This window comes from Rhincodon typus, chromosome 14 (genome assembly GCF_021869965.1).
Source record: "Rhincodon typus isolate 14 chromosome 14, sRhiTyp1.1, whole genome shotgun sequence".
Taxonomy (NCBI): Eukaryota; Metazoa; Chordata; class Chondrichthyes; order Orectolobiformes; family Rhincodontidae; genus Rhincodon; species Rhincodon typus.
The window spans coordinates 31,514,324-31,529,192 of record NC_063345.1 but is presented as its reverse complement, the minus strand read 5'-3'; the positions used below and the strand labels follow the sequence as shown (position 1 = coordinate 31,529,192).

At 38.8% G+C, this 14,869-nt stretch overlaps 1 protein-coding gene across 1 annotated transcript; it reads left to right on the top strand.

Moving 5' to 3' along the window:
- Positions 1–6: 6 nt before the first annotated feature.
- Positions 7–14,513, top strand: LOC109932054 (radixin-like). The gene is made up of 8 exons (XM_048605370.1): positions 7–119; positions 1,034–1,130; positions 2,147–2,310; positions 3,048–3,178; positions 6,202–6,362; positions 8,920–9,012; positions 11,002–11,238; positions 12,604–14,513. The coding sequence occupies exons 1-8, from the start codon at positions 19–21 to the stop codon at positions 12,766–12,768; spliced, it is 1,149 nt and encodes a 382-aa protein (XP_048461327.1). The 5' UTR covers positions 7–18; the 3' UTR covers positions 12,769–14,513.
- The last annotated feature ends 356 nt before the right edge of the window (positions 14,514–14,869 follow it).

Genomic DNA, 14,869 nt, shown 5'->3' with positions numbered 1-14,869 from the left:
ATTGCTCAAGATCTTGAAATGTATGGTGTTAACTACTTCAGCATCAAAAACAAAAAAGGCTCTGAGCTGTGGCTTGGTGTTGATGCTCTTGGGCTGAACATATATGAACATGATGACAGGTAAATTCTAGCATGGAGGATGTTTTCTGTAGGATAAACAATTTGATAAATGAAAGGTAATGAGTGACTTTGCTCCTTTAGCCGTCACACTGATTCCTGGGGATGCAAACTTAGCCACTAATCATTTAACTAGATATCTGCATGTTGTTGACTGTTCTTAATTAGTAAGGGGCTAACAGTTTAATGGAAACCCCAGCAGATTTACACAGAATAACACATCCAGATTAACAAAAATAGTCCATGTGTTTACAACAGGGCTCATATTTAATGAGCATTATCCAAACATTCTAATGTGCTTGTGCCTTGTTGCATAAGATCATGTTTTCAGCACGTGTTGCTCATAGTTTAGCTTCTAACTTTTTTGTTGGGTTATGTCAGAAGTTTTGCAATTGGGGCAAAGTTTTTATATAAAAAGGGGCATTTTTAACCCATTAAGGTAATGTTTCTCCTATATATTAACATAATATGTTCAAATTGGAATCGGTTTAAACAGTCTTGACATAGTATTGCTGACCAGTCACATCAATTAGATAATGGTTTAGACAAGTGGTTTTCTGAATATTTCACAGCAGGGTTTCTTGCCTGATAATTTTTATTGTTCCCTCTTTCTCATTCCACCACTGTTCCAATTCCTGAGTATTTGGGGACAAATTTAAGATCTAATTGCTGCCTTGACTGAATTTCCTAATTTGTCATAAACCAGAAATTTAGCCTGAATCTCTGAACAACTTGTATGGAGGGCAGAGTTAATCACCAGGAAGCTACTACATTTACAGTGCAGAAATAGTTGGTTGCAAACTAAAATGGATAGAAAAATTTTCTTCTAGCTAAAGCCAGTTTTTGGATGCAGTATGTTTAGTGGCAAGTGCGTGTACCCATGTGAATGTTGAACTTGAATATGTCTGCTCTTTAAGGTTGACACCAAAGATTGGATTCCCATGGAGTGAAATCCGAAACATATCATTTAATGATAAGAAGTTTATCATCAAACCAATCGATAAAAAAGCACCAGTAAGTACAAAAGGCATAATGCAGCTACCCACAAATATCTCATCACAATATATTTGGATTGAGAAGATCAGTTAATTGTCACTTGGCTATTAATCTGCTGCCTTCAGTTTACAGCATCCAGTTTGTTTCCTGGCAACAATTACTTCTCGTAATTTAGTTCTACCCTCTGCAGCAGACTGTAGATTGATGTGACTTCTGAGGGTTTGAGCATCTTAATTTTGATAATATAACTTCAATACCTTGAACACCCAAGAATGGAAGTGCACTTGTTCATTAACTAAGCCAGTAGATAATGGAAACAAAAAGGACTCTGGATGCTGTAAACCAGAAACAAAAACAGAAATTGTTGGAAAAGCTCAGCAGGTCTGGCAGCATCTGTGGAGAGAAACCAGAATTAACACGTTGGGTTGTAGTTACCCTTCCTCAAACTTCACCAAAACATTAACTGATTTTTCTCTTCACAGATGCTGCCAGACCTGCTGAGCTCTTCCAACAATTAGTTGTGCCAGTCAATAATAGGTTCACCTTAGTTACATGACACATTTGAACCTGGTTTTGACCAGGATTCAGAATTGAAGTAGTTAATCTGCCCTTTTATAGAAGGTGGATTCTTCAAATGCCAAATGTTTTTTGGGCTTCTGGTTCAGGAATTCCCTGTTGCTTTTAAATAATTATCTATATTTATGTTGTGTTGACTTATCTCTGAAGATGCTCATCAATCTAATGTAATTACTTTTTTAGCATTATGGTTGCTTAATCTTGATAGGCTGCTCTTGGTTGACATCCACCCTAGTGTTTGGCTCTGAATATAGGTCACTGGCAACAGTTAATATGGTGAATCCTTAGCTTTTGTTTATACAGTTCTTTTTCTAGCTGAGAAGCAACATGATAAAATGGAGAAAAAGCAAATGATGTAGACTTGTTCTAGTGCCAAACCTGCATGAAGCAGTTAGAATTTCTAATGCATTAATTTCAAATATGAAAATGTTATGCCAAGTTCTCTTTTCTTGCCATAGGATTTCATATTCTATGCGCCTCGTCTCCGCATTAACAAGCGTATCCTAGCATTGTGCATGGGAAACCATGAACTCTATATGCGCCGACGTAAGCCAGATACCATTGAAGTCCAGCAGATGAAGGCTCAAGCAAGAGAAGAGAAGCATCAGAAACAAATGGAAAGGTCAGGAGTACTTTTTTGAGCTGCAGTGACAGTGGGTTTCAACTTAAACTTCGAAGTGGGATTTAAAAATGATGCCAAATTCTTTTTTTTTGTCCTGACTCCTTATGCAAAATGCTCACATTTAGCACCCTCCACAAGATTGTCAAATATTGATGTATGTGTAATGCAACTTGACACTTACAAATTCCTTGACTACAATGCAGAGATTCTTGAGCATGGTAATGGGTGTTTCGTAACGACTAGAAGCTTTTTCTTGTTTATCCATTCTATTTTCTGTATTTATCTAACTTGGTAAAGAGATCAATTGTTTACCTTGTTGTCCCAAGTCACTTAACACATCACATTAGTTCAGGAAATGTAGTATTGCTTATGGATGTGGACATTTGGCCTGAGTTTCTAGTAAAAGAATATCTGGAGCATTGAACTTATTCAAGTGCTGCTCTCTTTTTTTTTTTAATTTTCTCCTCAAAAAAAGGCATAATCAGAGGAGCAAGACTTTTTTATTGTGGCTGTTGTTCCTCCTTCACCTGAATGTTTTGATGAATGTCAATTATTTGAAATGGCTGTTAGATTTCCCTCAAGGTACTAGATGCTCTTAGAATATATTAATGCATTTCAGATGCTCTCTACAGTACTTTAATTGGGAAAAGAATACATAATTTACTGCCTTTTTATAAACTAAGCTTGATGTTCAGCTTTTATAACTTTCCAATCCTCAAAGCATTCTTTGTCTCTAGAGCGCAGTTGGAAAATGAGAGAAAGAAGAGAGAGCAAGCAGAGAAAGAAAGACAGAATATAGAGCGTGAAAAGGATGAATTGATGGAGAGACTGAAACGGGTTGAAGAACAGACTGAAAAAGCTCAAAAAGGTAATTGATAATGAGCAAATTGGTCTGAGTGGAAGATGTGCTTCCAGTGGTAGTTTTTCTTTTGTGACTGGAGGATTGGATTGAGGGACAAAGTAATTATTCCTATTTTGAGACCAACTCATTCTTCAGTAATGCCTAAATTCATGGAATATAAGCATCCTAACATGGGCATCTTTATGCTTTATAAACAAGACTGATTTATCAAGCATATCCCAAATCCTCTTCCAACAGTCCCATAACTTACTACTGTAATTTGGGGATGGTTTGAAACTTGAACAGCCAGAGGAATTTTTGAAGTGATCATCAGATATGCATCCAACACCTCCTGCCTCTAATACACTGAACAGGAATCTGCTGTTGATGGTTAAGACAAGTTGTTGAAATCCCTCCTGAGGAAGGAGGGAAAAGAGGCAGTCCACTTCTAGTCAAATAAAAACCAAGAACTGCGGATGCTGTAAATCAGGAACAAAAACAAAGTTGCTGGAAAAGCTCAGCAGGTCTGGCAGCATCTGTGGAGGAGAAAACAGACTTAACATTTCAGGTCCGGTGACCCTTCCTCAGAACCTGAGGTCCTCGGGTTCTGAGGAAGGGTCACTGGACCCGAAACGTTAACTGATTCTTTGTTTTTGTTGGGTTTTTCCCACCCCCTTCATAGATGCTGCCAGACCTGCTGAGCGTTCCAGTAACTTCTGTTTTTGTTCTTTATTGAGACTCTGTCTTCTTTGTGTAGTGCTATTACTTTGTGAACTGGGATGGATTTAATTCAAAACTGGGCATACACAAGGTTCTTTTGAGGTGGAGATTCTACCAAGTATTCCCTCAATGATAGGGTCCTTGTGATCTTGTCTGTCCTCCACTGTACCATCTACTGTCAATTGCAGTCAAACCTGGCTCCATGAAGACTGCAGAGAGCATGCCAATAGCAGTATCAGGCATGCCTGAAAATGAGGTGTCCACCTACTACAGAGGACTATACCATTTTATTATGTTTGTGCAGTTAACAGGGCCAAATTTTCCCACAACCATTGGATCTGATCCAAGTTCTGCAATTGTACCATTAGTCGTTCAAGATGGTGGACAATTTAAACAACCATTAGGAAGTCAGTGTTCTGCATCTCCAGTGATAGACGTTCCCAGCACATCCAGGCAAGAGACCAAACTTGAATGATTTGCGTCCACCCTCCCCCAGAAGTGCTAAGTGGGTGATCTGCCTGCACAATTGAGGTCCCTAGCATTACAGATACTATTTTTTTATGACCAGTTCCACTTATTCACTTTTTTTAATATCACATGAAGACATTAGTGTGGTCCACAGCCAGTGCAGTTACCAGTTTTCCAGGAATTATGTTGGAGTTAAGTAAGAACTAGCTGCGCCTCCTAGTCAAGCTAATACAATGTAGCTGCAATGTAGAAAATTGCCCAGGTATGTCTTGACCAGTACAGGACAGATCTGACCCATGCCAAGTACTGTCTCCATCAGGAAAGAGATGGAAGGACTTGATTTTTATTGCTATCAAACAGCATTTGCTTAGCAGTAACCTGCTTGGTGATGTACAGTCTGGATTTCACCAGGGCAAATCAGCTGTGGACCATGTTTACAGCCTTTGTTCAAACAGTGACAAAAGAGCTAAACCCCAGGAGGGAGGTGAGTCCCTTGACATTGCAGCAGTGTTTGGCTCTGGGGAATCAGAGCAGAACTAAAACTGAAGTTAATGGGAAGCTGGGCAGAGCTTCCTGCTGGAATTGTACCTTACCCAGGTGAGGATGGACATCAGTCACCTCCGTTCTAGAACCTCACTGCAGGGGTGACTCGGTAGTATCTTGGGCCCAACCATCATTGACTCCTTCATTGACCTTTCCTCTGTCAGAGGGTCATAATTGGAAATGTTTGCAGCTAACTGTACAAATGTTCAGCACTTACAATTCCTCATGCTAAAGCAATCCGTAGACCTGGACAAAACTCAGGCTTGGATTGTCATGTGACAAGTAGCACTGCTTGACACTCTTGTGGTATGAACATCTCAAAGGCAGAGTCTTGCTATCTGCTACTGTCATCTAATGAATTGCTGAAGTGACTACTATCAACATTCCAAGTGTTATCACTGACCAGACTAAATTGGACCAACCATGTAAATACTGACTGCAGGAGCAGGTTAGACTAGGAATGCTGTGGTGAGTAATTCCCCAAAGTTTGTTCACCTTGTACAAGGCATACATTCAAAGTATGACGGACTGGTCTCCATGTGACTGGAGAAGTTCATCTGTCTCAGCACTCCAGCTTGACACCATCCGAAACAACAGTCTGTTTGATCAGTACTTCACTTTCAACATTCATTCCTTCTACCACTAATAGTTGCAGCAGTAAGCACCATTCTAAACATGCACTGCAATAATTCAGGCTCTTTCAATAGTACTCTCCATATCTGCAATTCCTACTTAGAAGGCAAGACAGCAGATGCCTAGAACATTAACACCTGCAAGTTGCACACTGTCCTGACTTGGAACAGTATTGTCACTCCTTTGCTGCTGCTCACCCTAAATCCTGGAGTGCTCTTACTAAAAACACCTCAGTGCGATATGCAGTGTGGGTCAAGAAGACTGATCACTAACTTCTCCAGGACAGTTAAGCTTGGGGACAAAACTGCTGGCCCAGCTTTGGTGCAGGCTCAAAGGGACAATTGGTCTACTCCTATGTTCTATGTTTCTGGTACCCCATTCCCATGAACAAATGACAATGATTGATAAGATGGATCAGCAGGGGAATGGAACCATTGTTGCAAATGTGTGCAGTTTTTATTGCTGTCTTGTGGCCCACAAAGAAAACCAGAAGGTTAGCAAGGGTACCACCAAATGACCATTGGTATGCAACTATGCAAGGTGTTTATACTGCTTGAGTCACTTATTTTTAAAAGTGGAAAAGATTATTTACAATAAATAAACTTGAGCAGAATGTGCCATACACAAGAACTCTAATGTAGACTACACCATGTATTGTAGTAAGAATCTTCCATGTTGTCTTCCAGAACTGGAAGAACAAACTCGCAAAGCACTGGAGCTGGAACAAGAGAGGAAAGCAGCTCAGGAGGAGGCTGAACGACTGGAACAAGAGCGCAGGGTTGCAGAGGAGACCAAGGCTGCTTTAATTGAACAGTCCCAAAATCAAATGAAAAATCAAGAGAATCTGGTAAGTATCACTGACACCAAAAATTTGAACAAACTTAATACACATTTCTTTCTTTATCAGTATTGGTAAAGAAGAATTTCAGTTCAACAGCTTAAGATTTTGGATTCTCGCCAAAAAAAAGTAATATCACGTGAACAGCGCTGATCCATTTTTTTGACCTGTTGCTTATCTACTTCTGAGGCAGCAATATTTGTAATGTTGTGGTGGGGTTGGGCCCATGTAAGGCTTTCACCCTTTATCTCTCATTTCAACTGACCCTGCATTTGTTAGTGAGGTGGGAACACCATTTCCTGTTTGATGTAAGCAAACGTTGGTGTTTTATCTTGTTGCAGATGAAATGCATCCTGTGAGAAACTGAAAGCACTGGATGCTGTAAATCAGGAATGAAAATGGAAGTTGCTGGAAAAGTTCAGGTCTGGCAGCATCTGTCAGGAAGAAAAAAATCAAATGTTTTTGGGTCCAGTGAGGAAGGGTTACTGGACCTGAAATGTTAACTTTTTTGTTTTTTAATTCTTGACAGATGCTGCCAGACCTGCTGAGCATTTCCAGTAACTTCTGTTTTGTCCCCTTTGAGGAATCTTGGTGCGCTTAGAGGTTAAAGTGGGTGGAGTTAGACACCTGTGGTACTGAGTCTTGAACTTTTTTTGACCTTTTTTCAACTTGAATTTAAAATCTGGGAAATTTGCCTCCTGGTATATGATGTAACATTCTTCCATGAAAGAAGATATCTGAAACTTTTGCTTGCACAACTTGCTAACATGGCTAACAGAAAACAGGATGAAGGTGGTAGTCTGAAGAATACAACATGGAGAATTTGTGCACAGATGTTACTATCCTAATTCAAGACCACAAGCCAAATGTACTAGTGCTTCCAGATGACAATTGAGGGCCAATCCTACATCCTTTTTAATGTGACAATTTTGAACTAGCTGGAACATGGAACACAGAACAGTACAGCACAGGAACAGGCCCTTTGGACCACAGTGTGCTGAACATGATGCTAAATTAAACTAATTGCTTCTGCCTGCCCTGGGTCATATCCCTCCCACCTTGCACATCCATGTGCTTATCTGAAAGTCCCTTGAACATGCCTATCATATCTGCCTTCACCACCCCTGGCAGCACATTCCACTCTTCTACCACTTTTTTTTAAAAAAAAACAAAAAAAAAAACTTGCTTCTCACATCTCTTTGAACTTCCCCCTCTCACTGAATGTATACCCCTTTTTAATATTAGACACTTCAACTCCATGGGGAAAATTCTGACTGTCAACCCTATCTATGTATTTCAATTTTCATAGATTTCTTTCAAGTCTCCCTTCAGTCTCTGCTGCTCCAGAGAAGAGAACCTGAGTTTTTCTAGTCTCCTAATAATTTGCACCATCTAATCCAAGCAGCATCTTGGTAAACCTCTGCTGCACCCTCTCCAAAGCCGCCTCCACATCCTGTATAGTTCTTCAACCGTACTTTAGACTACTTGTAAATTAAATTGTGTGCTGCTTTATTACACTGAATTTTGTATTAACATTATACTTTGATCTCAATTTAATATTTTGCTGTGACGCTGTCCAAAACAAGGTGAAAATTGCTTTAGCTGTGGGCTGGAATGTGTCATTTTGGGTACCCAGTGCTAACACGCACCAGGATAGGTGTAGCATAATTAAATGCTGAATGTGTTTTCTACTTTGCCCTAACATGTAGCTTAGTCTCTATCTCCAGAAGTACATTCACTACTGACCTTGGTGACATTTTTCACTTTAGTCAACCAGTCATTCTGTGACTGCCTGTGCAAGACTGCTAATTTAGTGTTTGTTAATGTTTTATTGTTAAATATTGATATCAACATTTTTACAAAAATGAACTTGTGGCCTGGATCTTCAGGGAGATTGAGCTGGGACTCTTCCTGAGCAGTTCCCCAAAACCAGCTGAAAATGACAATTTTAAGTGCAAATGGAGCTTGTGATCCTGTGCACTGGTGAAAAATATATTTATGCTGATAGTTGCCCATATCTCAGATTGAATTAATCACTATATATTTTAGCACATGCATTTCTTCAAGTCTTAGAAGGCAAGTTTAAGGTGTAAAACCTCAATTTTTGAGTAACAATATTTAACACTTGATTAGCCAGGAGTGCTGGACTAGGCACTGATTTTAAAATTTTTGGGATAACTCCTTTTTTTTTTGTCAGCTGTAAAGTTGTTCTCAGTTACCAGTTTAAGTCTCTAAAGGAATATTTGAAGCAAGATACAATTATGATCTACAGTGCAGACTTTCAGCTCTCAGACTTTTAGTATGCATGGGAGTGTTCAAACTCCAGGCAAAATGCTCTTTTCTCCAAGTTGTTTGGGTCCCATTTGCTGTTTGAGCCCAGTGCAGTAATTCTATCCCTATATGAATTTACTTTCTAGATCACCAAAAACTATTAATATCACATACCATTAATTTATTGGTTTTTTGTTTTGTATGAAACTAAAGCAGTTTGGTTTACATTTATGCCTTCTACTTTCAAAGAAGTAATGAGAAAGTAACCCCATGATGACTTTTACCCTTTTTTTAGGCCTCTGAACTTGCAACACTCACTTCTCAAATCAGTCTATTAGAGGAAACTAAGAAGAAGAAAGAAGAGGAGGCCTCTGAGTGGCAGCGGAAGGTAAGGCTCTATTACAGTGAGGTATTAGAGTATTGTAGGTACTTGTTTTTTTCCTGTCTCTCTTTCCCTGCAGAAAGTTGAGATGCAGTTGCCATGTGAGCCTGTAGTAGATGCCCAAATACAGTCCTTCCTGATTGAAAATGATGGGCACTGGCTGACCATGGAAGGTGTTGCAGCCTTGTCAAATCCCATCCTGTTGAGATGTCCATATATAGGCTATTGCCAGTGTTGAGTAGTTTGGTTTTTTCCCCTCCACCTCCATCTTTTTCTATCTTGTAAGCGAAGTCCCTGGCTAAACCAGAGTTTGTTGCCCATCCTGCCTTTTTGAAAAGTGCTGGTGAGCCACTTAAACCATTGTGGCCCTTGGGCTGTAGCTAACCAGATCTTAGTACCTCCCTTGCAGTAAGAACTGCTGATGCTGGAGTTGGATAAGTGGAGCTGGAGGAGCAAGCAGGCCAGGCAGCATCAGAGGAGCAGGAAAGTTGAAGGGTCCTGACCTGAAATAAGCAGGAAAGTTGCCTGGCCTGCTGTGTTCCTCCAGCTCCACACTTTTTTTTTTTTTCTCAGATCTCTATACCGTTTGCCTGTTTGCCCTATGACAGTGTGAAACAACATGTTAACCTTTTCAGTGCAGGTAACTCCCTTTCATCTTAGAAATAAATGGACTGTAACTGTATAACTGTTTACAACCTGGCATCTGTAATACTTTTCTGGGACTGTAGGAGAATCTGGGTCAGCTCATGGTAAAAATGTTAACATGGTCTTTAAGTGAAAAGACCTTGTGCTCTCTTCTTGGTAAAAGTCTAATTCTTTTCTTCAGTCTCTAAGCCTGATGGGTGGGTTGGTTGGTTGTTACAATCGGACAAACAGCAGAACACATCTTGTGACTCCTCTTCACTTTAAAGCTACAATCCCAATTGAGGCGAAAGAGTATATAAAGTGACAATTGAGATTGTGTATAAACACAACGTCTGTGGTTTTTTGTCTTCCCATCTCAAACTAGAAATTTTGGGTGAGACTCCAGTATTAAGAGTGCAGCAGAGTTGTTTTTTCTTTTTAAAAAGCACCGACAACCGAAGTGGGCATACTGTGCAACCCTAGAATAGGGGAGGAAAGTTGGCTGACTGGGATTTGTACATCGGAGGAGGTTGAAAGGGTTCCACGGATTCTGGGCGTTTTTACTTGCTATACCCACTCGGTCATGCTTGATTTGTAGCATACTGTGGCATGAATTAGCATTTTATTTTACTTGGCATTTTCAATAAGTACTTATTAATACCAGTTAACTTATACTGGTGTCAGTACCCACCCCTGCCATTCCCCCTCAGTCTCCAAGTGTTTATTGTCAGCATTACAGTACTGCCTGAGCTACTGCTTTTTACTCCAAAGCATAAAACAGCAACATATTGTCCAACAGACTTGGATTTGTTTTTTTTTTTGGGGGTGGGGACAGCAGTGGAGTGGTAGAGAGCAGGTTCTGTAAGCAAGTTTGTACTTCTAATTTGTAACTAAATAATCCAATCCAGACTAACAATTACACTTTATGAATCACCTGTTCAATTTCTTGAATCTGGCAGTTCCCCTATTTGCAAAGATGGCGTTTTTTTAAAAAAACATTAGGGTCTCGATACAGCAGTGGGTTTATGCTGAATCCTGAATCTCTAGGCCTGTATGGAAACAATATTCCCATTGTGAGAAGAGTCTAGGTATCGGCACCCTTTTTTAAAATTTTTTTGTTTCTGCTTTAACTTTTATTATTGCAAAGCCAAAGCCACTCAACACCAATACCAAAACATGCAGTTTAAACCCACCAGTGTTAAAGCTTTCCTCCTTTTTTAGTCACATCTTTAGACTTTGCTTTTCTGATGCCATCAAAAAACTTCTCATTTGCATTAGTTAAATGTATATTTCAATTTGGGGAAAACCAAAGTTCGTGGTTAAATGGAATGTTCTGAAGTGATAGTAATTACTGTCATGTTTTTTGTACAGGCTGCTTTAGCACAGCAAGATCTGGAAAAGACCAAAGAGGAACTTAAACAGGCTACGACAACCCCACCTATTCAAGTGACCATCCTGCAGGCTGAGAATGAGCATGCAGATGAGCATGATGAGAATAGTGCAGAGGCTAGTGCTGAACTCAGCTCTGAGGGGACTGTTCAAGATCGCAGTGAGGAAGAGAGGCTGACTGAGGCAGAGAAAAACCAACGTGTACAGAAGCAGCTACAAGTATGTACACTAGTCTAGCTTATGTACAGTTGGATAAAACATTGAGCTTTATTATTTTAAACTTGAGTGGTAGAGCAAAAGCTTGTTTTTGTTTTTCCCTCTGCCCTATCTTCTGATACGAAGGTATTGCTTGTTAGATGAGATTTGGAGCACTTTCTCATCAGTACAGTATCAGAACACCCTGTCTGCTTTGGCCATGTGGAAAGAATGTTCTTGTTTATTTGTCTTTAAAACTTTCCCATTGACTGACAGTGCCAGTAACTGCAATCTTCAAGAACAGCAGTCAGTTATTTTGCTGTGCTGCTGCTTTAATCATGCTGTTCAAAGTATTTCATTATGCATTAGACTTTGCATGTGTAGACTCAGCTTAGGTTGTGCAGTATTTGTACAGAAGGTATGGTTCTTCTTTTACTCTATAATTGACTTACTATTGGTTTAAAGTTTTGAAACTATTTAAGTACCCCATGAGAGATTTGTGCCTTTCTCCATTCCTATTGTTTGAGGTCCCTCAATTAGATTACCCACTTGTACTTTGTGGGCCATATTCACTAAATCATCATTGCTTCATTCCAGGGGTCCTTTTGGTGAATTACAATTCAATTCCCAAAGCCAATATAATCTTGATGTACGGTATCTAAAGTTCACCACTTTGGTTTTACCAATGCTATATAATGCTGGAAACACAAAGCTCACAACAAATGCTGCACTCTTTCTCAGGAAAGTGTGGTTTTTGTTTCTGATTGCAAGCCCTGATTCTTTAAATCTTTGTTCAATTGAACTATCGTTTCCCTTCGCCACGTCTGGGGCAGTGGACTGAATACAAATTGTGGATTAGACATGTAAAAGAAAATCTTAAATGTGCTCAGTCTTTTTGTGCTTAAAGCTTCAGTATCCTAATTACAGGTTGGAAAAGCAGCTGAGTTGAGATTGAAAGTACATTATTTTCTTGCTTCTGGCTTGGATTCCTGGATCAGCCCTTTTGTTGATCTGGTCAGTAAAATGTCCAGATCAAGATCACCCCCTAAAGGAAGGGAGATCTAGGATAGTATTTTTAAAGCTAAAGTGCCATTGCCCAATTCTAATGTCAGGGCAAATAATATTTAAATTGCTTTTCAAAAGCTATTTATTATAAAATATAATACTTCACTACTTTTGAACAAATCCAAATTTTAAAATGTAGTTGCTTTCAATAGCAGATGGATCATGTTTCTTTCACCACTTTTTTTTTCCTAGTGAAGTTGATCAGAAGTGTCCTGGAGTGTCTCAAATTTTGCACTTTGATCCAGCTAGAAGTTTAACCTCCTGGAAACTGCGCTATCTGTAGCAATGTTCTTTGACTGAATGCTTATGTTACTTTTACCATAGGCATTAACATCTGAGCTGGCCCAGGCACGAGATGAGACCAAGAAAACACGGAATGACATGCTACATGCAGAGAACATGAAGGCAGGACGTGACAAGTACAAAACCCTGAGGCAGATTCGACAGGGCAACACCAAGCAGCGGATTGATGAATTTGAGTCCATGTAAATCCCCATTTCCTGTGACCTGCATAAGCCACTACATGGGAATGAATTTTGGTTTCATTAGGAGTTGCCGAGAAACCCTTTTTATTAATATATAGCTTGTTCAGATCAGCAAAGATGTATTAAATTGTTTCAGTTCTTGTATAGCATAAATGTAGTCTTTGGTTATGAAGTTCAGAATTAATGTCTCTTATTACACCAACTCTCATTCCCTCAAAGCCTACTGCTTTATTGACTACTATTTTTTTGGACCATTCGTTAAGTAATATTGTGTTGGTCCATCTTGTGAGAGCCTTCACTGTCCTAAATTCTATTTAATAAAAAAACTTTAAATGGGATAAAAATGATGCCATTTGGTAGGATGTTGGCGTTGATTCAAATAGAGTCCTCCCTAGGAAGGAAATGTGGCTTTTGCTTTTAAGTAAAGTCATTACTACGAAACTCGTTAGCTCATCTTGTTTAGTATGTGGATTGGGTTTTCACATGTTGAGAACCTGTTTGGTAATCGAGACCACCTTTTTTAATCAGTGTTTATTGCCAAGTAATGTTAAACAAACCTTGATTTTTGTGATGGCATAACTTTCAAACTCCTGTCTGCCTCACTGAAACTAATTCTTGTGAAACTGACTCTTATTCAATATAATTGAAGATGGATAATAGTTAGGGAGATCCCTATTTGTTTGGTATAATTTGCATAGTCTTTTTTGACTTGTGTACTGTTCACCTTGTCTGAAATTAGTGAGGCTGTTCCTCTAATTGAATTATATGTAGCTTGAAAAATTATATAACCTTGTTTTGACTGGAGCACACTGCACTAAAATTTTAAATTTAAGGAATTGCTAAGTTTGGATGGATTTGAAAGTGCACAATAAGTAGAGGTGATGGTGTTAAACAACAAGTCACCTGGGTTGTTGCAATTCTACTTTTCATGTGGAAAGTGTTAATTTTGGGAAAATGTGCAAATTTATAAAAAATAAACCTAGTTTTGCAGCTCTCTATAGGTCAAGATTTCAATTTGAACTACTGCAGCTAAAACCCTACAGCTTGACATTTTAGGCTGGAGTACTTGAGGTGTTACTAATGCAGACTTTTTTTGAGCTCTCGTTTCTAACTGAACCTTTGTTGCCAAGGGCTACCATTTAGTGCTGAGTCATTTCTTCCTATATAGAAATAAGTGCCAAAAATCTTTCAGTGTTACAGTGCCTATGTCAATTTATTTGCAACCAAGATTCCTCCCTGTGCAGCTGGTTGCTTTTTTTTCTAAATAGTATGATATATTTGATGTAGTTACTTTGGACTTTAACTATGCAAAGTAGGAAGAGCAGAATTATTTTTGTGACTGAATTATTGGTTTGCAGATTATAATAGTCATGCATTGTATTTTTCAGGATGATTGATTATAAGAAATGTGCAGTATTATATTGAGACAAGACTAATCATTTTGGGGTCAAATGTGTTTATCTTTTTACAGTTTCTATTGCAATGACTTTGTAAAATGGGGAATTCTTGTCAATAATGGGGACCCTCAGTTTGTTGAGAAAAGCTGCTTGATTTCATTCTCAGTGGTTTGAATATTTTCTATATACGAAATAATAGAAAGTTGGCCAGTGTAAATTTCTTCTGCACTAGTGAAATCTGCTCCTTATTTAACAATTAACAAATGGGATCTCGGTAACAAACTATTTGCTGTTTTGAGGTTTGTATTCAATTTGGTCTTTGCAGCTCTAATAAATTTTCATTTCTGCATAAGTTTCTTTTGGTTGATCCTTTTTCCTTGGAGATGGGTTTTTAAGCAATTTTAAACACTTCTTTTGAAGTGATTTTTTTATGGTTGTTTTCTGTGCAAGGAAACATTGTCAAATGTTGACAAAATCTGGACCTCTAACTTCATTTTGTTTTAAATGTCCAAATGGAATATCTTGACTTGGAAGGACATGATGCTCTTACTGGCCTACATATGTCACTATCAGCAAAATAAAGAAATTAGATTTGGGTTCTCCTTGCAGCCTCCAGTATGAAAATCCATTTGCCATTTTACAATACAAGTTGATTCTGTTTAACATTTTCCATGAAGCTGGTAGTTTGGTAACAGCCATCAACATCAG

Excerpts from the sequence above, each read along its gene's own strand:
- LOC109932054 (XM_048605370.1), top strand. The coding sequence starts at position 19 with ATGTATGGTGTTAACTACTTCAGCATCAAAAACAAAAAAGGCTCTGAG. Across the intron at positions 2,311-3,047 it reads CATCAGAAACAAATGGAAAG|AGCGCAGTTGGAAAATGAGA; the intron begins GTCAGGAGTACT and ends CTTTGTCTCTAG. Across the intron at positions 9,013-11,001 it reads CCTCTGAGTGGCAGCGGAAG|GCTGCTTTAGCACAGCAAGA; the intron begins GTAAGGCTCTAT and ends TTTTTTGTACAG.